At 41.6% G+C, this 27603-nt stretch overlaps 1 protein-coding gene across 1 annotated transcript in view; it reads right to left on the reverse strand.

Annotated features, from left to right (window-relative positions):
- Window positions 1–1332: 1332 nt before the first annotated feature.
- The window catches only part of HPS5 (HPS5 biogenesis of lysosomal organelles complex 2 subunit 2), a 484255-nt gene continuing 457984 nt past the window's right edge, over window positions 1333–27603 (reverse strand). The window contains exons 20-23 of the mRNA XM_085648054.1: window positions 26839–26952; window positions 12063–12169; window positions 3199–3484; window positions 1333–1918 (exon numbers count right to left, since the gene is read on the reverse strand). Coding sequence (XP_085504180.1) covers window positions 1867–1918; window positions 3199–3484; window positions 12063–12169; window positions 26839–26952 — 559 coding nt within the window. The 3' untranslated portion in view covers window positions 1333–1866. The remainder of the gene's footprint in view (window positions 1919–3198; window positions 3485–12062; window positions 12170–26838; window positions 26953–27603) is intronic.

Below are 27603 nucleotides of genomic sequence, written 5' to 3' on the forward strand. Positions count from 1 at the left end.
TCCTACCAGCCCTAACTCATAAAAATAAGGTTCAAGTTGGGCCTGGAGCCATGGATCCAGCCATCGTCGGTGAAGCCCCTCTGGCTCCATGTCAGATTCAGGTATGTAAATGGGGAAGATTGAAATGGCATGACCGGCGCTGATCTGGATCCATCTGCAGATCCATGGGGCCTGACTGGAGTGGGAGCTGCTGGCGTGGATCCAGCAGGGGCTCCTCCTGAACCCGCGGGGTCCTATAGCACGCGGATGGGAACAAGCCGCCCAAATATGAGGAGCATGGCCTCATGAAACTCTCTCAATTGGGATGGGGTTGCTCTGGCTCCCAGAAACTAGGGGAGTAACTGAGCTCAGATGTGCAGTCAGGCCTCGAGTGACGCTCCTTCAGCTTGTTGGCCGATGGACGAGATTAAGTCAAAGCACGCTTCGACTACTTCTTTTTCTTGTGGCGAGAGTTTCCCACATGGCCTGACTATTTTGAGTGCGACGAGCTTCCCGGAGTTCACGACCACTCCTGGGACCTTCCTTTCGACTGGGATCTGGTACATTGTGTCATCGCACATCGAGCCCCCAGGAGCTTGAGGGCTTGCACCATCAAGTCCTTCTGGAGCATGGCGCAGGGTGTGGGTACATCACTGAGCCGTGTCAGGTGCCGCAGGCATTGAAGCTGGAATTCCTGGATGACATTCCTACCACACCAGTAGGCAAAACCCTTGAAATACTTTAACAAAACATCAAAAAAAGTTAGTCAAAAATTGACTACGGGGTAGCTCTATCTGAGCTGATTGACAGAGAAAGAAAAGAACTGAGGTGAGCGCGCTTGGTTGGTGCCTATACAGGCTCCACACACGTCACTTCCAGTATGGAGGAGGCCGACAATGCCACACAGAGCCGAATGACGCCACTTCCGGCATGCATGGGTGCTGCTCAAGAAAAATTCCGGATACAGTCGGACGCCTGGGGATAATTTAAAGGTAAGGAATCTGTGGCTAGAAGTTTCTATCACATGTAACAATGTCTTTCAGCAGTGGTTTCTCTGTAAAGATATTTATCTGTAATAATTTTCCTCTGTTCAACTTTCTATGCAGTGACATGCAATTTAGCTTTAGGTTGCTGATCCACTTCTTATGTATGCTTTAAGAGAATGGAACAAAGTAGTCCAGGAGGATTTACTAAACTGCAACTCCCTAGTAAACTGGAAATACCAGTAGATTTTTCTGCAGCTGACAGAGCAAAAACCTGTCCTATCTCACCTCTCACTGTTTGCGAGTCGGTTTATCTTATGAACCATTTAACCCCATTTTTCACTGACATCATAATAGTTTGTATTCAGCATTACTGTTAAATATATTTATTTATGAACAGATACCTTGTTAGTTTCAAAATAACTCATTGTGTTGTGCTAGGCGAAGCATCACTATTAAGAAACAGGAAATACAAACATCATGGAGAGAGGAAAAGGTCACAGAAAATATAAAACACTGAACGCACAATTTCACGAAAATATGAAAAAATAGTATTTAAACAAATTACATTATAACATTCACAAATACAAATCTAAAATAACTGCTGATGATTGTTAGTGCAATTTTAAACATTCCACAAAGCTTTTGCTTTAAGAAGACATTAATAACTGAAAAGGAACAAATTGGGAACACAAATAGAATAAATGTATTACTTGAAATTGAAAAATGGCTAAGGCTCATTTTATCAAACCGCAACTTTCTTTTAAATATTGCTGAAATAATACTGTTAGGAGAATACACATCACAAGTGTTTATTTCAAGTGAGAGAAAAGGCAGCCCTTGATTATACAACAATTCTTTATCATAAAGTACTCCATGATCAGTTTTAGTATTTCTATGTCTGTTAGGACCACAGGAATCTTTCACACTTTTCCAGCATACACTGAATCATGGCTCTGCAAAAGAAAACAAGAAAAACATTATTCATGCAGTATTTTATTTTTACGAAGGCAAGTTCAGCAAATCTCGCAATAATCTTAAAATAAGTATTAACAAAGATGATTTAACTAAATTACCCAATAAAACAGGTTTCTAACATATGTTTTCTGACTTTCTCACACAGTGTGTTTTACAAATGTGCACAACAGAAAATATTTTCTCAAAACGGCATTTATACAATCGTTCAACTTGGGACCATTTTTGGGAAATTGCTCCCACAGTTATGATCATCAACAGCCCCAGGCTGTAAGAAGCATAAACCTAGGGTCACTTGGTAATAAATATTAATGGCCTCAGCAAATAACAGGACAAAAACATATACGGCTACCTCGTAATTCTACAAGGGAACAAGTGTATTCTAGGCACGTAAAAAGACAATGTTCCGTTTGGAAAAAATATTCAGTACAGGGACAGATTATTCATGATAACATGAGCAAAGTGAAAACAATTCAAGAAAAAGCCTATATATAAAAATCAATAATGCATTAATTTCTTGAATTTCAATTTGGGTGTTTGCGACTTGCAAGAAAGAAGCAATGGCCCAGTGAACAAGGGCAAATAGGTGATAAGAAAAGTGTGTGCAAAATGTATACAGTTAAAGCAGTGAGTCCCATTCATGCTAACAAGGTATAGTTTACATGAATGTTTGAGTTAGGTTGAACTTTAAACAATCCGACCAATCTGTCAACATTTTGACCCCAGAACAAAGAAATGGAGGGTCTTCCCTTTGGCATTATTCAATTATAGTAGCCATCAACGCAGTTCAAAAAGGGGAAGCTCAGAACAGTACATAAGATGAAGAAATTTGACCAGAAAGAAGAACTGAACACAGCAGTCAACAAATAATTTACACCAGCACCGCACCTGGCTGAGAACATAGTCGCCAAAGTCAAATGAGCATCTATATTAATAAAATAAAATAAAAAAAACAGGCAAGGGAAATCAGACACCGTCTTGCACCCCAGGAGACTGACACACAGCTTATATGTGTGCTAAAAAATGAGCACAATTGCTGAAGTGTGTTGGAGTATATGCAGGTCTTCCTTAAGCATTTTCATATTTCTGAAAATAGATTTGAGATCTATAACGAAGACAGATCTGAAAAAGTGGACCTCTTGACAGAGCGTTACTATATAATGAAGCAGCAGATGTAAAAATAAAAAAGGAAAGAATGTCTTGCACATGATAGTGACAAATTAGTAGAACACAATAGGAGAATTGTAATAGTGAAAAATACCTTTGTCTTTTTTCTGCAACTCTTAAAATCTCAAATATGCTTAGAAGCCTTTCAGATAATTCTTCTCTGAATCCACATTCCTCAAGGAGAGGCATAGCATTATCTGGGCCAATAACTTTGGCAAGTAGAAGGGCAACATTTTCAATACTGAAGCTATTGGGCCAATCACAGCTCCCATTGCTGACTGTATTTCCTTGTGGTATTCCCTGATGGAGATGATTAGTGCGAAAATTCTGCACACGGGATAGTATACATTTCCATTCATCCAATGTTTCTGGAATTAAACCTAGAAAGAAAATTGTGGTTGAAACATACTGTGTATGAAAAATCAAAGAAGTCATGAAGACGCCAACATTAATAAATAATATCTTTATAATATCCTACCCAATTACACCACACTGTGATTAATTATTTCTCAAATTTAAGCATGCACACCCAAAGAAATATAGGGCTTTACTTTTTTATTCTTTAGATTTTGTTCTTCTGTCACATGGAATAAACATAAAATTACACTTACCTGATATGCTGTATCCCTGGGCTCTGCGCTGGTTTCTACAATCCTAAATTATTACTTTCTGTAAATAGACGAGGTCAGTGGAAATAACTCTTAACTAGAAGCCACTACAACATACTCTAACACAATTGAACTTTCCCTTTTATGAATTTCACAAAATAAATAGACTTCTGGTGAAGCTTTCAGTGCAAACTATGATTGGGAGAATGGCTCCACAGGGATTCTTTTACTTTGTCTTGTACTTCTGTTCACTGACAATCCTTTCATAATAGGCAAAACCAGCCCTATTGGTTGGACTGCACACTGCTTCTGCAGCTAGGATTGTAGCTACGTCTCAAGCTGGTAACAATTCCACATAGGTAAGCTAGCTGGTTGAGGAGCACTAAGTGTTCTCATCTCCATCTTTATATATTATACAAGTTATGTTGTCTGCTTGAAGACAGCTGACCCTTCCTTTAAGCACTGAAATAAATATATTTATTTTGTGGGGAAGGAATCCAGGATGGCAGCTTCTCTATGTGCACTGTCCAGGCTTACTGACTTATAAGCTGGGCTGGCTGGTTCCAGAAGAGGACTAGGGAACCCAGGCACTTTCGTATTGGTATCCGAGGATTAGAGCACCCTTTTCTCTTTACAGACCCACTCCAATGGAAGAATTAGGACACTCTAAAATGGTTTTAGGCTATACATTGGGAATGGGGGATGTAGGATTATTGTTTATGGACTCAGAGAAAATATGCACGACAGAGAACTAGGATTATGAGTTTCCTTCTGTAGGAATGTGCCCCTTGTTGCATGGTTGCTTCCATTTTTTGTTTTGGCAAACTGTTGATGTACTTTGACTGAGGGTGCCCTGGGTTCCTGCCAACCGGGTACCCAGGGACTAGGTTCTTTCCCTAAACTGTACTGTTGCAAAACCGAATTGGCAACTCTCTGGCCACATGTAAGACCCTTGGAGAAGGTACCATAGGTACCAAGGGCACGGTGACCAGGGACGGCCTCTAAAAGCTGCAGCACGTTTTGTGCCACCCTTAGAGGCCCTGGAGAGACAGACAGACAGACAGACAGACAGAGACACACACACAAACACACGCACACACTGCAAGCTGTGGGTTTTGGTGCAAAACAAAGTGAAGAGTCGACATGGCACACATCCCTGTGGGCCATGCCTACAATCCACTGCCCTGGCATTGGTAATCCACCCCTCTAGCTGGGTGCACTATACCGGTGGTGAGAGTTTTTAAGTCAATTCTTCGACATTGCAAGTGCAGGAATGCCATAAAGACTATGTTGTGCTGGGAGTTTGTCATTATGAACTCCACAGCACCATTATGGCCTTACTGAAAACTGGGATGTTTGGTATCAAACATCTCAGCACATTAAAACCACACTGATGCCAGTGTGGTATTTAATGAAAAATGCACTCAGGGGGCATATTAGAGATAGCCCCTGAAAAACGACCTAACTCTAGAGTCCTGGCTGAGTGGCTGCTCGCCAGCTGCCACCACCAGACATTTTTCTGGACCCCTGGGTCGAGAGCCTGCCACTCTCAGGGTCCTGAAACAATGCAAATCCTGAAACGAGGTGCCAAGCCTCCTCCCCCAGGATGCAAAAACAACAGTTGATGGACAGGACCCACGATTGGGTATACCCGTCCCACTCGGGTGACAAATGCAAAACAAGCATTGGCATAGCCAATAGGTCTCGCCTTTGGGACCTTATAAGTGTTTAGCTATGCAACAGTTGCATAACTAAATACTTATAAGGTCCCAAAAGCGAGACCTATTGGCAATGCCAAGCAGCCGCGAAAGTGAAAGTAATCTCGGTAAAAGTGCGGCGCGCGCGCCCGCGCACATGCACTGTAGCTCTAGGCTGGCCTGGTAGCACTTTTTGGAGCCCTCTCAATAAGTCTCGCCAGACCAGCGCATGCGCTGGGTCAGGCGAGACCTAAACAACAGTTGATGGACAGAATGCAGAACAATGTCATACATTCACCCTAGTACAGAGATCTGGGCCTAAATCCATCGTTTTTTTGCTCACCATGCCATTCCAGTTTGAACCCAACCATATGCAAATTTGTCTTGACCCTGTGCCTCATGGGAACAGTCCAGCCCGAACTGCCAAGCCAGGTCCTCCCTGGACTGGAAACAAGCATCCTAGGACCGGTTTTGGAGTTTCGCCCCTCTTCAGCCAGGATAGCTGGAGGAGAGGGGGGAGATGTGGTAGATGGTGTGCAATGAGCGGTGACGGGCTGGAAGGAGTGAGGGGTTCGGAAGTTAAAGTAGGTAGGACGAGTACAGTGTTGTGTAGGCTTGGGGTAGTCCGGGTACAGGGAAGTGATGAAGGGGCGTGGGAGGTGGGAGGAGAATGGTCTGGGGATAGGGAGTGGTCGTGATTAGTTGCGGATGGAAGCCTACAGTGTGAGGTGGGAGATAGGGTAGTAGGTATGGAGTGATGGCTGGCGGATCTGTTAAGTGAGAGTGGAGGGGTTAGTTAAACAGGGGGCAGAAATCTGCAGGTGATGTGGTCAGAGAGGATAAAAGGGCATGAAGCGAGTGAGAAACGAATATATTGGTGTGATGGGGATGTGTGATTATTGAGGGTTGGTGGGAGGGAGATGGGTGTTTATTGGGGGTTGAGGTGCGGGGTTGGGGGGTTGGATAGGTAGAGCCTGAGGGGGGCGGGTAGAGGGGAAGGGGAGGAGCAGAGAGTGTATGGGATCGGTAGGGGTAGGGGGGTGAGGAGTTGTGATAGGTGATTGCGGGGAAAAGACGGTGGAGTATGTGAGTGGTTGGGTCAGGGGAAGGGAGGTTTGGGGGATAGGGGGGAGGGCGGGTCATGGGAAGGGAATGATAAGTAGGTGACAGGAGTTTGGGGCTACCGTTCAGGAATTCAGGCATTCAGGAATGTACTTTGCGTTCCCATCATCGTCTACATTTCCTTCACAATATTTTTCCTCAGTTGAACTATTCTACTAAGAAGACACAACATAAGTGCATATATTGAAAATAAAGAAGATTGGAACACATTTTCGCTTAGATCGTCAATAGCTAACCAGAAGACCATGCTTTTTTTCAGTGCTTTGCTTGCACTTCCGTGTGCATCCACATTATACCTCTTCTGTTGCTGCCAATCCGAAAGTGTACATATTTGGAATGCATATACTACTTCTTTAACCTAATGTGATTTTTACATTTCCCGTGTGCTTCCGTTTTGTGTCATGCTTCTTTCACGTAAAGCATATTTCGAAATGCATTATTAACCTTGATACTGAACCAGTGTTGGCACACTTTTGTAGTCTGGTATTTTTACAAATTCACCACAGCACATGCAGAATGCTATATGCTCTTTTGTTCCTGGGGGCAGGGTCAGCATGTTCCCTCATGTGTGGCACTACCCCTTGACTGAGGTGTGTTTGTGGGACAGTGTGTGATAGTTCAATTCAAACACAAGCTGTTCATGGAACAGCAAATGTGCCAAGTTATTAAAAGCAATCACACGACTAAGTGCAGTGAATCCTAGAAAAGAAATTGTATGGTCAGCGCGGGTATCATAGTGGTATTACAAGATTCAAAACAAAGAGAGCGCAACCCCATAGAGACAAAGTTAATGAAGATCATGACTTAAAATCAAATTTGAGAAATCTTGGGATTCCAACTATGGATCTTCTATCCAAATGGAGGGCAAGAAAATGGAAATTCAACACAGCTGCAGTGACTTATTAATAGAAATGGATATCTGAAATTGGGAAGATGGAAAGTGTTAAAATTGTGGCAAGTATGTGGGTAATTGATTGACTTGCAAGGGAGGATGGAGGAGATTTCTGAGATGTTGTGGAGGGGTTTGTATCTAGCTTGTTGACCTCATAGCTGGTCTGAAACATAAAACAATATTTTACGATCCAATATATTAATTACCATTGGACACACTTTATCAATCACACAATAAATATACCATACATAAATTGTAGAAACTCACATTTTCTCTTAAGTATTCCATCCATTTTTTAATTGAAACAAGTTATTCTGAAGCATGCACTCTCAGAGAATTATGGAGTAAGTACAAGACATCTTTCATTTAGTGACTTAACATGCCATCAAAGTAAGGCAGCATTATCAATCCTTCAAAGCTTCATTTACATCATAATGGGTAACTACCTACGCCATAGTGGGTAATTACCACAGGGCATTTCTCTATCATATCCAAATATTATGTTCTCTTTGGGCATACTGACAAGCTTTAACTGGATCTAAAACAGAAAACTGGGCAAATAAAAAGACCACAAAGTTCCTACACATCACAGCAAGGAGCAAGCTAATCAAATAGTTCTCGAATTGGCTATGGGCTGATTTTGACAAGCATGCATATATGAGAGCTCAATCCCAAGTAAAGTATATCATTCTTTTTTTTGCAAAGCCATTGCAAGACCTATAACTTAACCGGTTGTTTGTAAATACATTTGGAGCTTTCTACTTTCTTTTGATCTTTAGAGTTTTAGCCCACTCTATGACTGTGTGCATGAGCACAGTATCAGTTTTGCAGTTGTGTATCACCAATGAACTGCAATGCTAGGCTCTGCACATCTCCTAAAACAAGCATTGGCATAGCCAATAGGTCTCACTTTTGAGACCTTATAAGTGTTCAGTAATCCAGCATAATATCCTTGGTGCAACAACATCATCTGTTGTATGGCTAAAAACTTATAAGGTTCCAAAAACGAGACCTATTGGCTATGCCAATGCTTGTTCTTTACTTTCAGCCATGCTGCACAGCAGCAGTGCTGCTGTGCCCCATGGCAGAAAACATTGACAAAGCTGAAAACATTGTATCAACTTCCATATGCGAGACTTATTGGCTTTATTTGGGCTGTGTTTAAGGCCCTACCCTTTTCTCCCTGTACATAAATGCGTTGATTGACCATCTTGGTAAGGAGGGGTGTGATGCGCCAAGTCTCGTGGGAAGGAGGGTTGCAGCCCTCCTTTTCGCCTATGATACCCTATTAATTTCTAAGACCCCGCAAGGACTGTAACTACTTTTGGACCATTTTCCCTCAATTTGTGCTGAGAGGGGCCTCGTATTAAAGGACACCAAAACAAAAAGAATTTTCTTCTCCAGGGTTAGACACTTTTGTTGCAGTAGACAGATACTGGTGGGAAATAAGTCTATTGATCGGCCCTGCTCCTTCGATTACTTAGGCGTACGCATGACACCGGATTTGAGTTGGGTCCCGCAGATTGAAAAAGCCCATTCAACACTTATCCAACAGTCTACAAACCTTAGAACTTTCTCTAGTAGGGTGGCTCCTGTCCTGGAGATTTAGAATGTTAAAGTTATTGGGTCTGTGTTGTATGGTGCCGAAATATGGGGCTCTGCAAATTGTAATAGTCTTGTTACGACAGAGCATGGGGCTATGAGGTTCATTCTTTCACTTCCTATGAGTAAGCCCCTGGTACCTTTATACCTAGACTTTGCCCAGAGGAAGATTTGTCATAAAACAGAATGCAGAACGGTATTATTTTAGTACCATCTATGGTTCGCAGATGAACTTGAATCTTATCGAGAAGGTGTTAAGAGTTTTGATGGATAATCCTGGTGTTGCCAAAATTCCCTGGTTCCACGCTATTAAAACTCTTTGGATGAGGTTGAGACTAGATAACTATTGTTTTTTTTCCAGAGCAATTTTTCCAGTTATCTAGAGCAAAGGTCGAAAACCTTTATTGAGAGGCTGTAGCTATGGATATAGTGACCAAGAGAACAGGTAGTCTTACTCAGTCTTTTATCAATTTTAAGTCTGATATGAGTTTTGAGATTACTATTGATGAAAGTGAACCCTCTCTGGCACGTAAACTATCTGCAGTTCCTCCCAGTCAAATCCTTCACCTTTAACTGGTCTGTATGGAGTGAGGGTCGTGATTACCAATATCCCGTATGTAGAGGGGGAAAAGACTCATTGCAACATTTATTGTTCTTTTGCCCCCAGCACAGTAGCCTTCGGGTAAAGTGGATTGTTCCACTCTGTAAGAATCTTGGTACCAGGAGCTACCAGGTTGCCTTTAGAATTTTGAGTACTAGTGCACACAGGCCCCATGTTTTTGGTGTGGCTAAATATCTTATAGCAATCTGGATAGGGCACTCCAAGTGCTAATAAAATGTGGTAGCCATTACCCAAGTAATTAAAGTAGGGGAAAAAAATCAAGTGGAATGTTTTGTAAACTGCAAATGTGTTTTGTCTATGAACTGTGTTACGCTTTTTTATTGTTTCATATTCTTTTTATGATAACAGCTTTACTGTATTTTATCGTTCTGTGTTTCTGTAAATTGTATTATTATTTGTAATTTGATGATCTGTGTGATTGAAATAGTATATTGACTGACTGCCTGCCAATGCTTGTTCTAGTTGTAGGTTGCTTTCCAGAGAACAGAATTTGGTGACCTTTGAGAAGAAATGATTTAGCCATGGAGCGGGCTTTGAGAAGATTTTGGCCATATCTCTTTAACACTAAGTTTGTAGTACAAGCAGATCTCAAACTACTTAAGTGGTTAATGGCAATGAAGAGTGAAAATCCCAAATTGTTGATATGGTCTATCTCGTTGTAAGGGCAATATTTCCCGTTAGAGCACAAAGTCAAAATGAGTCATGGGAATACAGGTGGACATTGCCACCTGTTTTGCTGATCTGGTGAACAGAGTTGACCAATGTTGGAGAAAGGTTCTGTGTAGTCTGATTTGGAAAGGGTGTGTTCTGGGATGGGAATGTCCTGCATAGTGTACAGTTTAGTTCCCATGCCCTTAGTGCCTGGCCTGACTGTGTTTATCTGGTATCTTGAGTTCTGATTTTGGCTTAAGGGTTACACTAATTTTGTGCATGCAGAGATCTAGGCCTGTCCATTTATATTAATAAGGAGCTGGAGAGGCACACAAACCATACCCTCACTGGAAGACAGTTGAGTACTAACACTTTCATTTGTTTAGCATGAAGCGGCATCGGCAGCATATTTCGTTTTTGTGAATCCATATTTGCGACTATCCCTTTTTTATCTGCATCAATGCAGTGGAGCCCACTGGCCCATTCAAATACAATTCAGTTTCTATGCTTTCCCAGGTCTTAGCACTGACATGCATGCATGTCGTATGTGTATGTTTGTGTAGGTGCATGGTGCATGTGTGGGGGATCTAGAGTAATCGGGCCTGTAGGAACCATTTTTGATACCCCAGGCCTGACCTTTGCAAAAGTAGGAGGTGCAATAGTTTTGTCAGACATTGATAATGTATTGCTGACATTCCTGATGCTGGAGTAAACAGACCTAGTGACTAAAATGTAGGAAGTGGAGACAGGGCTGCTTTAGAAATTTAATTACACATGTTGCTTGTCAAGGAACTGCTGATTAGTCTTCCGGAACACAACCATTTGTTTGAAGGTGGGGTGAGGCTACAAACTCTGTTGTGCAAGGTGAGCGGTGTCTTTACGTGAGGACTAACCTTTTGTCTCTCCCTGATTAACTCCTCAGCTGGCATATGACAGCCAGGTGCAGAACACTCACACCTCTTTGTGTCTCTGTTGTGGGTTTAACCAACTGGAGACTATCCTGCTGAACGAAACACCACTGTCCACAAAGGCTTTGTCTGGTGAGCAGCGTGGAGAGGACACTTGAAAGAAGAACCAATTGAAAGCGGTGCTGTAGATGCAGACATTGAATACACATCTCGTGTCTGATTTTTTGCTATACAAAAGAGGGACCTCACTACGCCATATATAGTTTCAGTTGTAAGTCCTCTATAGCAAAGTAGGAAGTGATATACAGAGTACTCAGAGCATTGCTGTGCACCCAAAGCTGGTGTCTAAAAGAGGATTGGGGAGATAGCAGTCTGAAGCGCAGGACTACTTGATAGCATCCAAGGACACTAAAATACATTGTATCGTAATTTTGTGTAGTATTTCATTCTTATGTGCATGAAAGTACTTTTCTTTCCTGAAAGAGAAACACTGGGCTGTACATTGCTTTATTGTGTTGTTGTATGTTGGTTGAGCTCTGGGCTCGAGCACTTTCACACTACATCTCCGAGAAACCTGTGACTGCTCGCCATTGCTACCACAGAGAGTGAAAGGGTTGTCCCAGTTTGCAGAGCCAGCGCCTGAGGCCCTCAAGGGTGAGTAGTCACGTTTTACAAACCACTGATGGACTGATTGAAAGTAAGATGGATCTCAAGACAACAGAGGCAAACAATCTCAGCCCTGAAGATTGAGACCCATGTCTGCCATGTGGTCCCCCTGATGAGGTATAACAATATTTCAAGTACTTTAAAATTAAACATTAAAATAAGTACATGATAGAAATTGATAAACCCTTACCCTTGTTCCGATCTAAAAGGCTTACATCATCCAAATATATAATGATTGTAAAGGCTTCTGCTCTTCTATCCATCTCTGAGCAAAGATACAGGGCCCCTGTCCAGAACCTTAAACATAAAAATAACAACACATTTTATTTACTGAAAGACATCGCGTTACTGCATTCCTAGTTACAATCCTTATTAAATTAACAGAGGCCATTGACCATGTAACCGTGTCCGATCCTTAAATTTACCACAGAGTTTAGCCCTTGATTTGTTCTGAGGGCATTTACATGTGAACTCTCACCGGGAAATCAATGTTTGTCTATTTGTGAATTTAGGCTGCTGTATACATTTAAGGCCTTGCATCATAGTTTTTGTTAAATGCATTTGTTAAAATAAATACACATGAAAGAATGCATTGGCATAAACTATATATGCTGATAAATAGAGTATAACATACTGTTCATTACCTTTGCTGAGGGAGGAGAGGGGCATCATGACTGAAGGTTCTACCTCTCCTGAGTCATGGTCCCTCTCCTCCCTCAGCAGTGGTAATAATTAGCATATCTCACTCTGTGCGTCTGCTTATTTACTTTTTAATTATTTATCTAATGGTATTTGATAAGCTCGACATTCACTCAAAGGTATATTTGCATTAATAACTATCCAGAGAGGAAAGTAAGGGCCATATTATAGACCAAAGCATGTACCAAGCTGATAATTAGGGGTAAAGCAATGCCCTATCATGAATATTGCCAGAGAAGGTTGTGTCAATAGAGTGGTTGGCAGATTGTTCTGAAGTTTTGATGCAGCTATGAGAAAGTGCTTCCACTTAAGGCAGGGCTACGGAACATGGGCCATATAAGCTTTTTCAGATCTAAGTGAACAGATTGGTTTGTACCTGACCAACTTCGGAGACAGAGGGCTTTGTCGCCCTCTAAGAAAGGATTTATAACTGCTGTTACTGACCTCATCAGAATTAAATGGCCACTCATCACCAGCGCCTAAGTTGAAGAAACATATTTCACTACTACATCTAGGGCCTTTTGATTCCATCTTAGGACTAAGTGTGATAGCTTCTTAGATGTCCTATTGTATTCCCACATTGTATTAAAACCCAGAGGGTGCTAAAAAATTCCAACATAGTGCAGATCAGCATCTCAAACGACCATAGCCTTAATCCGGATACCTGAAAACCTCTTGGCAAGTGGCATAAATACTTTTGACAAGGTGCCAAGATCCCCCCTGCAGGCAATATATACTGCCAAAGGGAATTTACTGGAAGTTTCAAGAGGTCTGCCAACATATCTTTTAGTGATGCATGAGGCTGAGCATAATGGAGGGTCAGCCAAGCTGAGGACAACATAGGTGTTCAAATATCTCCCTCGTTTGAGTGAAGAGTTTGCAAACATATCAAATATCGAACTCTCTTATGCCCCTGATCTGCAATGGTAATAATATTGGTGTGTGAACTGCTAGCCAATCTCTAGATGCATAGCTGCAGACTGTATGGCCACTGTGCTTTAAATATGCTCAACACATTTATTAAACAATTAACATGAACTGAGCGGGTCTCATTTAACACTCTGATTAAACCTTGTGACATTAGCATAGCCCTTAGGTTGTCCATCTCAAACATCTGTCTCTACATAAGCATAACAGTTAAAATTGGCTCTGCCAAGGCAACAAACTGCATGGAGCAAACAAATATTAGTGAAAACTTGGAACCTTTGACACACTACCACCCCCTGTCCAATGATCTAGTAGGCATACCAAACTTTAATATAGGAGAGTAATCAACATAGCAAAGCACTACCAAATACATCTGCATTCATTTCAGGATGTATATAAAAATAATTGTGTTAAAGGGTGATTCTGGCAGCAAATGATACACATAGTTTGAGCCACCTACCAATCTCAATGTGAAAGAGGGGGAACAGCCCTGTTTAATTATCAGTACAGGGTCTGCCTGGCCTTCATATAGGCGGATACTGAGATACCTAAATATTACTGGTGCACACTGGAAGGGAACCCTGCTTCTCATTGTGGGATCAGGAATATTTATTGAAAAAACCTTGGATTTCCCGCAAATTTGAAGATTTGACAGATTTATCCACCATGACCCACGATAGATGCATATTAATTCAAGGGTACTTAACATACAGCAGAGCACTGTCAGTGTGCAGTGAGATGATCACTACTATCCCATCTATTGCATTCCATGTATGCACCTATCGGGTCTATAGCTAGTGTAAACTGGAGTCTGTTAGTGGGCACTCATGGCTTGTGCTCAACTGCAGGTGAACAGGTAGCAATAACAATTATTAATATGTACCCAGGTCATAGGTTCAGCTATGGTGTTGGTGTAAAAGGGAGTTATTAGATGCATCAGACATGCTCCTTATGTTAAAAAAGCTTCATAAAGAACATTGATGTGACGCATTGACTCAACCATCCATGCCTGATATTTTACAACCTACAAATTGGGGAGAGGATGTAGCCTAACGACTATGGCGGTCGACCTCAAATCTGGGGAACCGGGTTCGAGTCTCAGAAAGGACGCACAACATCCTGTGATTCTGGGTAAATCACCTAATCTTCCCATGCCTAACAAAAAATTAATGAGTCCTCATGTAACGCAACTGGTGATCGTGTAAAACGCTCTGATACCCGATACCTTAGGGTCAAGTTTGCGCTATATAAAACTTCGTAAAATAAAAAAATAATGCAACTAATGGGTCTCGCTGAACTGAGTCTCGACTGGAGGTGGACCAACTTGTCCTCAGCAAGGAAAATCCTGTAAGCAATAACTTTCCATAGATTCTTGTATTCAGTATTGATAAAGCATAAGAGATAATATAAAATGAACTGCTCGTGGTTTCACTGGATTTAGGAAAGAAATGGCAAGGATGAAGAATACCCATATCAAGCTGCTTTTGGTGTAATCAAAGTGGCTACGAGGCTACTGGAGGGTTACACGCCTAGCAAAACTGTTCCTAAGTCAACTACACCTTAGGTGTGACAAATGCATAGATCTTTAATAGCCTACAAAGTCCCAACCATCAGTATGGGCTGTTCCGTTTTCTTTTTGTAAGGAGTCTGATAACACTGAAAAGAAAACTGGCAATACATCTGTCCAGTGTAGGTCGGGTAGGGTTTTCCGGGGGGGAGGGTGCTGCACAGGGTGGCATGAATAAAAATAAAAAAAATCCTCAAATGTCTGAGCCCAAAAGATACTTTATTGTAAACAGCCTAGCCTATCGATTAACTTTTTTGGTCTCATGCCCCAAAGAAAGTAGAGAAAGATATGACAATAAGGTTGTAGGGAATTTGGAAGAGGTAGGGGGAGGTGATGACTGTTTGAAGAAATGACTAAAGGTAACCTTTTTATCCTGGAATGTCAATGGCCTGCGCACTAGGAGTAGGAGAGCAAAGATTTTTCAATACTTGAAAGACTCCCCTGCACAGGTCATAGTCATTCAGGAGTCGCACCTCCTCAAGGATGAAACAGCAGAGATTTTAAAAAAGGAGAAATGGGTAGACAATTTTACTTGCACAGACCAATCAGCAAACATTAGGGGGGTGCTTTTTATTTTCAAAAAACAAGCAAAAGCACAAATTGTGGAGTATAGGGAGGATAGGAGTGGCAGGTGGCTCATAGCAAGGGTTAGGCTAGATGGCTGTCCTTTAACCTTGGTCGGGTATTATGGTCCAAACCAGGATGATCCCTCCCATCTAAACATTATACGAGATAACCTATTGGCTTTTCATGACCCAGTTATCTGGATGGGTGATTTTAACATTGTTCTAGATCCAAAATTAGATAAGTCTGCCAAATCTAGAGCCTGTGTCCTGTCCAGATCTAGACAGGATCTCCTAACAGCAATGTCACAACTGGGTCTTGCAGATGTTTGGAGGGAAAGGGCAGGGGTTACGTAGGGGGTTTCGTTTCGAAACTTCAAATACAAACATGTGTCTAGGATAGACTATGCTTTTTTTAGTTATAGTTTGAAAGATCTATTGATAGATATTTCCTACCTTCCCTCACATCTCTCCGATCATTCGGCCATCTCATTTATATTGAAACCAGGACACAAACATAGTCATACTTCTTGGTCATTTGATCGTACTATTCTTTTAGAAAATGAGGAGGTCAACTTTCTACGATCAGAGACCCGGTATTTCTTGGAGGCAAATATAGATTCTATGGAAATCCACATTATGTGGGATGCTTTAAAAGCCTTCTGGAGGGGGAGTATTACGAGCAGAGCTTCTTATATAACGAAGAAATATAGGGAAAGTATTGAAAACCTGGAGGGGGAAATGAAGACCATTGAAAACATCTTGAATGCCCAAACTAGATCAGGTGCAGACTACGAAAGATATGGGGAGTTAAAGTCAAAACTAGATAATATACTACAAGCTAGGGTATCTAGAAGGTGGGAGGCGAGCAGAATCTCTCATTTTGAGTTTGGCGAGGCGGCAGGAAAAATTCTTGCTTGGAAAACTAAATCCGACCAAGCTCGAAATTATATCAGGGAGATTAGGGTGGAGGGAGAATTTGCTCCCCAGATCACAAAGGACGAAATAGGAGGTGCTTTCCAGGATTTCTTTCAGGATATCTATAAGGAAGATACCCGGGAGGATAAGGCAGGGAGGGAGGCCTGGTTAGACCAAATTTCCATTCCAAAGCTATCATCAGGGCAAAGTAGGACGTTGGAGAAAGAGATCTCTGTTGAAGAAATCAGGAAGGTCTTGGGGCAAGTAAATCGGGGGAAGTCAGCAGGCCCTGACGGGTTACCAGGGGAAATTTACAGGGCCCTCAAAGAGGAGATCGCCCCGGTTATGGCTTCCGTTTTCAATAACATCCTTTTGGAGGGTAGGGACCCTCCAAAGTCTTGGAACGATGCCACGGTGGTCCTAATACCTAAACCAGGGTAAGATCTGAAAGAATGTGGGTCATACCGCCCGATTTCGCTCCTCAACAGCGATTATAAAATTTTTGCTGCTAATATGGCAACTAGGTTGGGGAAGGTGACAAGCTCTATAATTCACGTAGACCCGAAGGGCTTTATAAAGGGTAGACATTTAGCTGACCTCACGCAAGATCTGGTAGGGGTGATCGATATCGCTACCACCTTTTCTCTGCCTCTGGCTGCCTTTACGCTGGACGCGACTAAGGCCTTTGATAGGGTCAATTGGTCCTATTTGGCTGCTGTCATGAGGAAATTCAATTTGCCCGAAAACTTCTGCCGTATGATTTCACTCATATATAAGGCCCCGACGGCAAGGCTTTATGTAAATAACTCCCTAACAGAGCCTTTTGAAATTTCAAGAGGCACAAGGCAGGGCTGCCCGCTTTCCCCCCCCTCCTTTTCAACCTCTATATTGAACCTTTTGCACAGATTCTTAGAGAGGAGGCTACTATACCATCATTTAGCTTTGGAGGGTGGGATAAGCGGGTTGCCCTATATGCCGATGATATCCTCATTATGACATCAAACTTAGATCTGGCTCTTCCCTCAGTGATCAGGAGGGCTGAGGAGTTCGGCAAAATCTCCGGATATAACATAAATTCCGAAAAAACTGAAATTATGGCCTGGAATATCCCTAACACTCAGGTGGAGATAGTGTCCTCTATGCGGTATCTTGGCATTAGAATAACCCAAGACATAAGTAAAATCGCCACTCACAATCTCGAGCGAGTACATAAGGAATGTCAGAAACATCTAAAGGCATGGAACCATCTCCCGCTATCTATCTTTGGGAGGACAAACCTTCTAAAAATGTCTATCCTGCCTAAATATACTTTTTTGTTTAACTCTATCCCTATGGCCTTTGATGTCAAACAAATATCCAAATGTCAACAAGAAATTAACTCTTTTATTTGGAGGAATGGAGCCACGAGATTGGCTTGGAAAAAGCTGAGGAGAAGGAGGGAAAAAGGAGGGCTAAAGTCACCAGACATCCAATATTACGCTTTTACGCTTGGGCTTTCCAATTATCCTATTCGAGAATGCTCCTAAAAACACCAGTGGATAACCCTAGGGGGAGGATGTTTCGAGCTATGTTGGAGGGGTCTGATCTTCCATCTGACGGCTTACTTTTCAAGTTCGGGGACCAGAAATAAAAAAAAAAAAAAAAAATTAAAACTGTTTAATCGTTGGCCAGTAGTTGGTCCACAATTAGAAAACGAACAGGGATGAGCTATTTTTCCAACTTAGCACCCATGTGGGACTCGCCGGGCACTCCTTTGTGTCTTAAAGACAGACTGGCATGTCCGATAAAGGAAGCTGGAATTTTGAATTGGGGAGAGCTGATAGCAGGTGGCTCAATGATACTTTGGGAGGCTTTGCAGGAGAAAGTCGGGCCAGGCTTGTGTAGTTTCAAATATATGCAGTTGACTAGTTGGGCTCAGGCATTGACAAGAAAGGCAGTCCCCCTGGGAAACTATAGTAATTTAGAAAATCTATTGGTGACAAGGCCAGGGGGGGGTAAGGAGGTCGCATGTTGGTACTGGGCGATCCTGGAGGAGATAGATGATGACACAAATCTCCCTGAGGTGCTATGGGGTAGTAATGTGGGTGAACAGTGCCAGCAGTTGTGGCTGAACTCTTTTAGCCTACTGTATAAAATTGTGAAGCCAGCTTGGTTGAGGCGGAACCACCTATATACTTTACATCGAGCATATCTGTCTCCCCAAAAGCTAGCCAAATTCCAGCAAGGGAAAAAATGTAATAAATGTGATCTTGTAGAAGCCTCAGACGTGCATATGTTTAAAGAGTGCCCAGTCATTAGCCGTTTTTGGGAAGAGGTGATGGATGCACTATCCTCTATTCTAAACACCAGACTGAGCAGTACTCTCCCTTTGATCATCTTTGGGATTGATGAAAACATCTTAGGACATGCCAGATCCTTCCTGTTTTTTGCGATTCTAATGGCAAGGAAACAGATCTGCAGGTTTTGGGTGGATACAGCCCCTCCAACATATATGGGATGGTTATCGTCCCTATATGAAGTTTCGAAAGTTGACTAGGCCAGACCCTGCAGCAAAAAAAAAGTTGCTTTTTGGGAGTATTTGATACAGTGGAAGTAGGTTTCCGGGTTTTTTATTTTTTTTCCCCGGGTCCTATGATTATGCCAGCTTCCTTGCTCCATGGATCTATAGCAAGGGTCTTTTCCGAATTTCTGGTCCAACAGGCTGAAATATGCCTAGATGGAGTTTTTGACGGTCGCCCTCTCTGTGTGTGGCTCTCTCCTTCTTCCGCCAACTTGTCATTTGTCTCTTGTGCAAATGTCCAAAGCACACTAATGGTTTCTGGTAGGCAGGACAAGGTAGCACAAAGTGGTGGTTGGCGGTTTCCTTCTTCCATACACAAGGGTTCGGCAAATGAGGACAAAAAAAGAAAAAATAAATAAATAAAAAAACACTGAAAAGAATTCATGATTGTATGGTGTCACTGTTGCCAATTTGTTCCAGAAGCATTTTTAATCAAATCTATTAACGAACAGCCAAGCTTTTAGTTCGTTAATCTGGAAAGCACTCTCACGTGTTTACCTATGTGCCATATTTTAACCCCTTCCCCGCTCATGACGGAGCGGTTCCATCATGAGCGTCGGTAGTGCTGTGCTCATGACGGAACCGCTCCGTCATGGCCCCGCTAGCGCAATAGAACCTTCAGCACAGCGCTAGAATCCGCGCCGCGCAGAAGGGGTTAATGCAAGGAGAAAGACAATTTTATTCTGCAAGTATTCTTTTGTAGCATGTAGTGCTGTAGATTCATATGCTCTGCACACTCCTGCAATCTAGTGTTGAGCTCAGACGTTTGCAAGTTGTTCTTCAAAGAAGTGTTTCGAGTCACAAGGTATGGTGTGACTCCTTTGTTGGCAATGCGCATGGGCATTGACTCTACTGTTAGATTGTTTTTTGCATAGCGGATGTTCATAAGTATGGAGGGATGAGTAAGGAAAGAATGGTTAATGTAGGAAATGCGCCTTTTCTATCTGCTCACCCCGTATTTTCCACCTTTTGGTGGACCCTGTATGTCTGCTGCCTTTAGAGCTTGGTGAGCTTTAATCCTGCAAACCAGTGGCAAGGGGCTTGTATTCTCCCTCTAAATATGGTTGAAATGTAATATTCCTAATTTTTATATTTAACTTACCTACAGGTCTTGAGTATTTGATACAAAACGTGACCAGGGACTGTAAGTTAAATGCCATTAGTGGACTGTAGTACCTCAGTTTATTGCCCGGCGAATTGTAGAACTCATCGACAAATACACACAAATAGTAAAAACCCAACAGTATAAAAGTGCAAAGCAAGCAATACAGTACATTCAAATAAAAAGAGAAAACAATCACTATACACATTTAAAATCATGTAAAATGATGTTTCAAACATTATTAAAAAAAAATCTTCCTTTAAAATCTAAATACACTGCTTAATCATCCTAAGGTAATGGATGGGCAGTATGGATTTAGAGGCCAGTGTGCGCAACTTGATCAAATATGCCGCTTACAAAAATGTCGATATGGCGATAACAAAAACTTGCTAATACCGCTTTTACAAATTCTTAGCGCATTAGTCTGATTTGTTAGCTCTAATAAATGGCACCTGGGCACAATCCATCTAGATCTAGGTTTGGAATAAGTCGGACAGAAGAACAAGTGTTCTTATGTTTCCTCCTGGTAGCAACATACCGGGCACAACTTGGATTTAATCATGGAGGACAGCCGAGATGAAGTAAAAACAGCTGTCTGCAAAATGCCATATCTTAAGTTCAAGGAATTACAATCTCACGAGCATGGGCTAAATTTAGTCCAAAAACCACTGAATACATTTTTGTAAAGAAGGATGCCAGATAGTTCACTTAGCTCAATATTCTTATCCTAGAATCTATGCTTGGCAACAACAACCATAGATGCATGACTGGATGATGGATAGTGCCAACAATCTCTCAGTTCCAGGTCAATCAAAGACTGCTTGACATAAGACAGCCAAGGGATCCTCTGGGTTTTGTGACAACTAACAAAAAAGGGGCTGTCTCTGGAACGGTTTTGACTCATTTGTACTCTATATTATAATCTAATATAAAATAGGATGTAACTTGGAAAACTCTGTGATCTGCTTCAAAGCGAAATCAAGTCTTTGCCAGTAAAGGAGTCCCGCTATCAAAATTCAAGACGGCCCTTATAAAATTGTTTTCATATAACCCCAGGGAGGTTGTGTTGCGTAGACATCAGAGATTTGCATAGTACAGTGCAGCACTCCTAAAGCTGGCATTGTAAATTTCCACTGCTGGTGTAGTAAGGTGGAATGGTGCTTTTTTGACAGAAGCCCTGTGTTTAATCAACAAAGAACTCTTGGTAATTTGGGACCCCTAAGGGTCTGAATAGGACAGTCTAATGCCTAAAAAGATTAATTCTTTCAGTTTCTCCCAAAAGTTTTGGTCCCAACCACACATTTCTCCTAAAGTTCTTTCTTTTCCTTTTGGCTATTAATTTAGTTTTCAGGGCATTGATTTTTAGGTCGTGGCACACACAGAATAATGAGAATCCATTAAGATTTTGCAAGCCCACAATAATTTATTTAATGAAAGGAGTGTTATCCACGAAAAGTAGCACAGGCACCTTGTGACCAGCAAGAACAGGGGAATCATTTTCACAAATATGGAAACCAATGCAAGTATTAGTAAACAGAAGGAAAAGAGTTGCTGGGAAGTTATGGCACCCTTTTTTAAAGACCAGAACAATCTTGGTTTCCTTCCAGGTCAAGGGTATCGGGGCTCCAGTAACTATCGCATTACCCTGCAGTATCTATTGTGCCACCCACTACAGTTGCAGTTCAAACATGGCTTCGGGCCTACCAGTGTAATTGGACTGTAGGAGTGTAAAAAACGCAACTTGATATGTCAGAATAAACCCTTCTGACAGGTCAAAACTGACCCTTTTAAATATTAATGTCACTGTATGTAGATCTTGGAGCTAACAAGGGAGGGTGCATGGTATTTAAAAGCAGGACACGTAGAAATTTAGAAACTGAATGTTAACATGTCCTTACAGCGACAAGCACCCAAAAGCTATTTTTCACTTCAGCGGGCATAACTATTTTCTATGCAGAAAACCGGAGTACAGATGAACAAATCTTAATTCTGTATCTCAGGTATATGACTAGCTAAAATAATAATTATTTCAATAGTTATTACAAATCCAATTCAATGGTAAAGTCAGAATTTTATAAATATTAAGGAAAAGTAACATTTAGAAAGTTACCTTTACCCTGCATGAAGTTCTTAGAGGTTAATTTGCATTTGCTCTCAAAATTCTCCCAGCCAGGGATTAGTGTTTGAATAAGTGTGAAAAAGGGCGACATGCTTCCCAGGAACAAACAACAGATGGATCTGAATGGGCAGAGATGACTCCTGTGAACCTCGCTGAATGTGCAGAGTGGTGGCTGTGACCATGCTTTTTGACATTACAGTTTTAACTCATGCTTGAGTGAGAAAGTCTGCTTGATATGTCTGATGGGTTTACATATAACACATGTGAAAGGCAGCGAATAGGAAGGCAAGACAATTCTTTTATATCTACTGCCTGGTTGCTAATAAACCCTGCTTTGCCCTACTAGACCTTGGTGTCTGGGTTTTACACATAACACTGGGGGGAAACTTGGAAGGGAAACAGAATGTCACAACAATGATTGTCTATCTACTGTATGCTTGCCGGCAAACCCTACTTTTCTTCTACCAGACTTCTGTCTCTGGGTTTATTGAGGATACAGTGGTTGAATCAATCAGGAGTTTGGTGTAAGATGTGGGAAGAGACCAGGAATACCACTGTACACTCCCCACACACGCATCCAGAGCACAAGTTTAGTGTGGCTATAGACTCTGGCCATCTTGAAAATATCCTAAGTGGGTAGTGTTGGCCCCGGCAACATTTACCTCATTAGTTAGGGTGTGCCCAGGAGTAATTCCCACCCACTAGCTCGTGCCAGTCATAAATGTGGCACCTCCAGGCAACCACTTCAGAAAACTCCTGGAGCTGAGGAAGATTAGAAGAGGACTAAATCTGCTGTCTGCAACCTAAGAAGAGCGCTGAATTATATTTATTCCAACACCTACCATTCTCTAACATCGAAAAAGGAAGGCTGTGGACGCGAGGCCTCAGAGGAAAGGGGGTTTCTACCATACCCCACTGTATCTCCCTCTCAAGGGCTTCTCACATTGTTCCCATAAGAAGAGCTAGGCACCAGTTTGTCAGTGGCTATCTTGAGGTTGAATTTAAGACACATCTGCCTTATAGAGTATGTATAAAAGAAAGTGAAAATGAAGTGAATTTATCATTGTATGTACCAACAGCTCACACGGCGGGGCACTGATCTGTTGACCTGCAGATTCACACTTAAAATATTTTGCTGCTTGTAAGGCAATTTGAACATAATTGATTGTAGTTTGCTGTACAAAATCTGACTCACATTTGCTGGGAGAGACATGTACAATTAAAGCTACAAATGCTAATTCCACATTACATTTAGGTACACATTATATTGTATCCACAAGCATAACATTTGGAAGTTAATACCCTTCTATTTTAGAATCTTAAAAAACATAATTACAGTATTTTGTAGCTGAACAATAAGCAGTAATTAATGTACTTTGTACATTTTCTATTACTGCAGACTTATCTACCGCACAGTACGTTGCAAGACATAAAATGTGCAGCTTATCTATGGATTTTACAGATGTCCGGGATAAAGAATTGCATGGCAGTCTCCAGAGTACATTGCAGTGCAGAGATATCAGAAGTAGTGGCGATCTGTAATGTTAGCAAGGAGGGTGGTGGGCGGGCCACACACGTGCACATACACACATGCATGCACCTACACCCATTCACAACACTCGATCCCAAATAGTTATACATGCATACACACATCCCTGCCCCAAACATTAAAAAAACATTACACTTCCCTGCTGCAGATCTCTGGGAGGGAAGCCTCAGAGGTCCCAGGAGGTTTGGGACTGCCGCCAACTCTTACTGGCTGACATTAGATGAGCCAATGAGGTGAGGTAGTAGTACCTACCACGTCACAGAATGGGATGGGGTCAGTGACAGTTTCTGACCCCATCCCACTCTGTGACGAGATGACAGTGATAGACACTTGGCCTGCCCACAAGCACCGAGACTATCAATGACACTCCCCCTCGTCACGAGGGGGGAGGGCCTCGAGGTGCTTTGCCAGGCTGAAGAGGTCATGCTCACAGTAGCTGTGACATCTTCAGCCCAGCAAAGTACACGTCAGACAGCCAGGAGCCTGTGCATTTAACGCATGTCTAGCTCCTGGGTGCTTAACCTGAACAAGAAGTGTCTCTGCCAGAGTTATCTTTGCTCAACCTGACAGACACTTTTCTCATGGGGACAAAGGTGTGGGGTGTGGCTCCTCCAACTGCAAATGACAGGCTGCCGCTGATCTGAAGCAATACCCACTGTAGCAGTCTTTCCTGGAGGTAGGAGTGGAGGGGAAACGATGAGGACCTGAAGCATGAAGATGGAACACGTTGAATCAAGGAGTCCCGTTGGCACACATACAAACCCGATGGCAGAGAAAAACAATATAACAATGAAGTCGATGCCCAGGCACATTGCCAACTAAGGGACGAGTCACACCATACTTCATGACTTGAAACATTTCTTTAAAGAAAAGCAACTTGCAAACATCCAAGCCCAACACTAGATGAGAGGAGTGTGCAGAGCAGGTGTACCTACAGCCACACATGCTACAGACCTTACATTTAATAGAGTTTTTCGGGCCCTTATGTCACCTAGTATGCTTTCATCCTAGCCTCCTTGTATTCTATAGCATTTGAAAAATACTCTTAATCCTTTCCAGGTCTCCTCTGAAAGAATTTGTGCATATTACCCCACCAATGGAAAGCACAGCACCACTACCTCCCACACCACCAAAATAAAAACTTTGCAAGGACACCAGACTGTGCCAAGCAATTTTTCTTTAGATTAATTTCTTTAAACAATTGTGAATTTCATCTGTCCAAAAGGACAAGAACACTAGATTTTTCAATGCACCAGGGATTCACTTTAAAAAAATTATTAATAAAACAAATGCTTCTACAATTAGGAGAGGGACATAAACAACTGTATTAAGATTCAAGATGATCCGGGGGTATAATTTGCTGCCTATAACCATTTTCTATCTGCTTAAAGTAAACCAAAGCCTTCATATTAATGCACAATAAGACACATTTTAAATGTACTTCCATTTTGTATTTCGATGTTGTACATTGCACATTTAACTTGGCTGTTCTAGTAAGCGCAACCTTGTCTTGAAGTTGGCATTGACAAGGGAGAAACTCCAGGTTTAGTGGTCAGCTTCTTACCATAACCCACTGAATCTCCTTCTCCAAGGCTTCTCACATTCTTCTCATGAGAAGAGCTAGGCATCTGTCCATTAGTGGCTATCAGTTTAAGTCACAGCTGATTTATAGAATATGTGTAAATTAAGTGAATTTATTATTGTATTCACCAACAGCGGACACTACGGGGCACTGATCTGTTGACTTGGAAATTAAAACTTAAAATATTTTAGCAGCTTGAAAGGAAATATGAGCATAATTGATTGTAGTTTGCTGTACAACTTATGACTCACATTTGCTGATGAAGATATACAATTAAAAATAATAATAATAAAGTATCTCAAAAAAGAGTGAGGGTCAGAGGGATCTAATTTAAAGACTCAAATATTTTCATAATCCCCAAGTCCCAATATTATAATACACAAAGAAAACTATGAGTCTACTAATATATAAGACCTAAACACTATTACAAAAGGGCTGCTTAGTCGAGTCAAACTGCTAGTGTGTATGTGTCAGTATATGTATATATGAATGTATGCATATACAGAACAAAGAATTCCCATCATCCACATAAAGTGGCTCGCTTCATCATCTGGGAACCCGGAACCTGATAGAGAACCGTCTTCTACTTGAATATTGTAGATATTGGTCCAATGTGCGTCCCAGATGCATATAACAATATGTTGTTTTTATTATGATGAAGGAGACATACTCAAGTAGTAGTTCAGGATGATGATTGCAGTGCGAGTGATAAGTGTGAGTGAAAAAGTGCTGTTTTAAATTGACTATCAAGGCACAAAAATAATTTATTCAAGCGCTGCCTTGATGACAAAAAATAAATAAAAAACAGTGCTGTAACAGTTTAAACAAATAACTGTCATGAGAGATGGTCTACATGTTTCAGCTACCGGATATTTCTATCCAAGCTTTCGTCAGGACCGAAACAAAGCTACTGCAAAAGTGATATAGTGCCAATAGTAACAAAGAAAACAGTTGCGATACAACCTGAACCCTGTTATTGGTCCAGGTGGATCCGTGGAGAACAATTTTAGTTGATTACCCGATTTGTGGTGGGTATGCGCCTCGCCTCACCTGGCAACTGCTCAGGTTTAGGAGGCACCGCTCTCTCCGTCGGTACCCCTCTCTGATGCTGAGCTCGAAGGGGAGGGGATATACAATTAAAGCCACAAATGCTAATTCCAGATTACATTTTGATACAACTTAGGTACACATTGTATTGTATCCATGAAATTAACATTTGGAATTACATACCCTAACATTTTAAAATCTTAAAAAGCATATTATTACAGTAGGTTGTTGCTGAAAACTAATAAGTAATTAATGTGCTTTGTACATTTTCTATTACCGCAAACTTATCTACCTCACAGTACTTTGAAAGACAACCTAACATGTGCAGCTTACCCATGGATTTTACAGATGTCGGACATTTTTTCTTTTGTTTCAAAATCAGCTGGAAGTTTAATCAGGAGCATCATTAGATCATCATAGCCCCATGTAAACAAATGAGATCGCGGTCTGGAAAAAATAAATCAGTATAACTCAATAACTAGTGACTGTAATGAGGGATGTAACATTTATAAATTCATTGTTTAAACCAACGTATCCATGACAGGTTAGCAGGCCCTTTTACATTTGGGTGACAAGGCACTCAGTTAATAGTAAATATCTCTGAGGCTGTGGAGACGTGCAAAAGGTTGTTGATGTGGTGAGTGAGAGGGAACCAGACTGATACTTAATTGAATTTAGGCAGAATAAGAGTAGTAACATTAAAACAAGTGAAAAACAGCTTTAAGATTAGAAGGTAAATTACATCCCATCTTCCCCTGCATACACTTATAATGCACTGTCTAGTCCCCTGAAAGACCAGTAACAGCAATCTAAATTTACTGATGCAATTGATGCACTTGTGCTGGAAACCTTGCAGTTAGGCACTGCATCTTCCACCATTTACTGATCAGGTCTCCCGAATGCAAGAACCCAAAAAATGCTCTTTTCAACCTAGTGTTGTAACCATACAGCCACAATCTACAGCACCCAAAATAAATTGCACTGAGATTCTAGGAACTGTGAAGCAGGAACCTGCACTCTGTAACCTACCTGAAGCTGTGACACTGGATTCATAAACTGCAGGTCGATATGTACAGTCAAAGCTGTATTTCCCAAAAA

The sequence above is a fragment of the Triturus cristatus genome, chromosome 3_2 (genome assembly GCF_964204655.1).
Source record: "Triturus cristatus chromosome 3_2, aTriCri1.1, whole genome shotgun sequence".
In the NCBI taxonomy this organism is placed as follows: domain Eukaryota; kingdom Metazoa; phylum Chordata; class Amphibia; order Caudata; family Salamandridae; genus Triturus; species Triturus cristatus.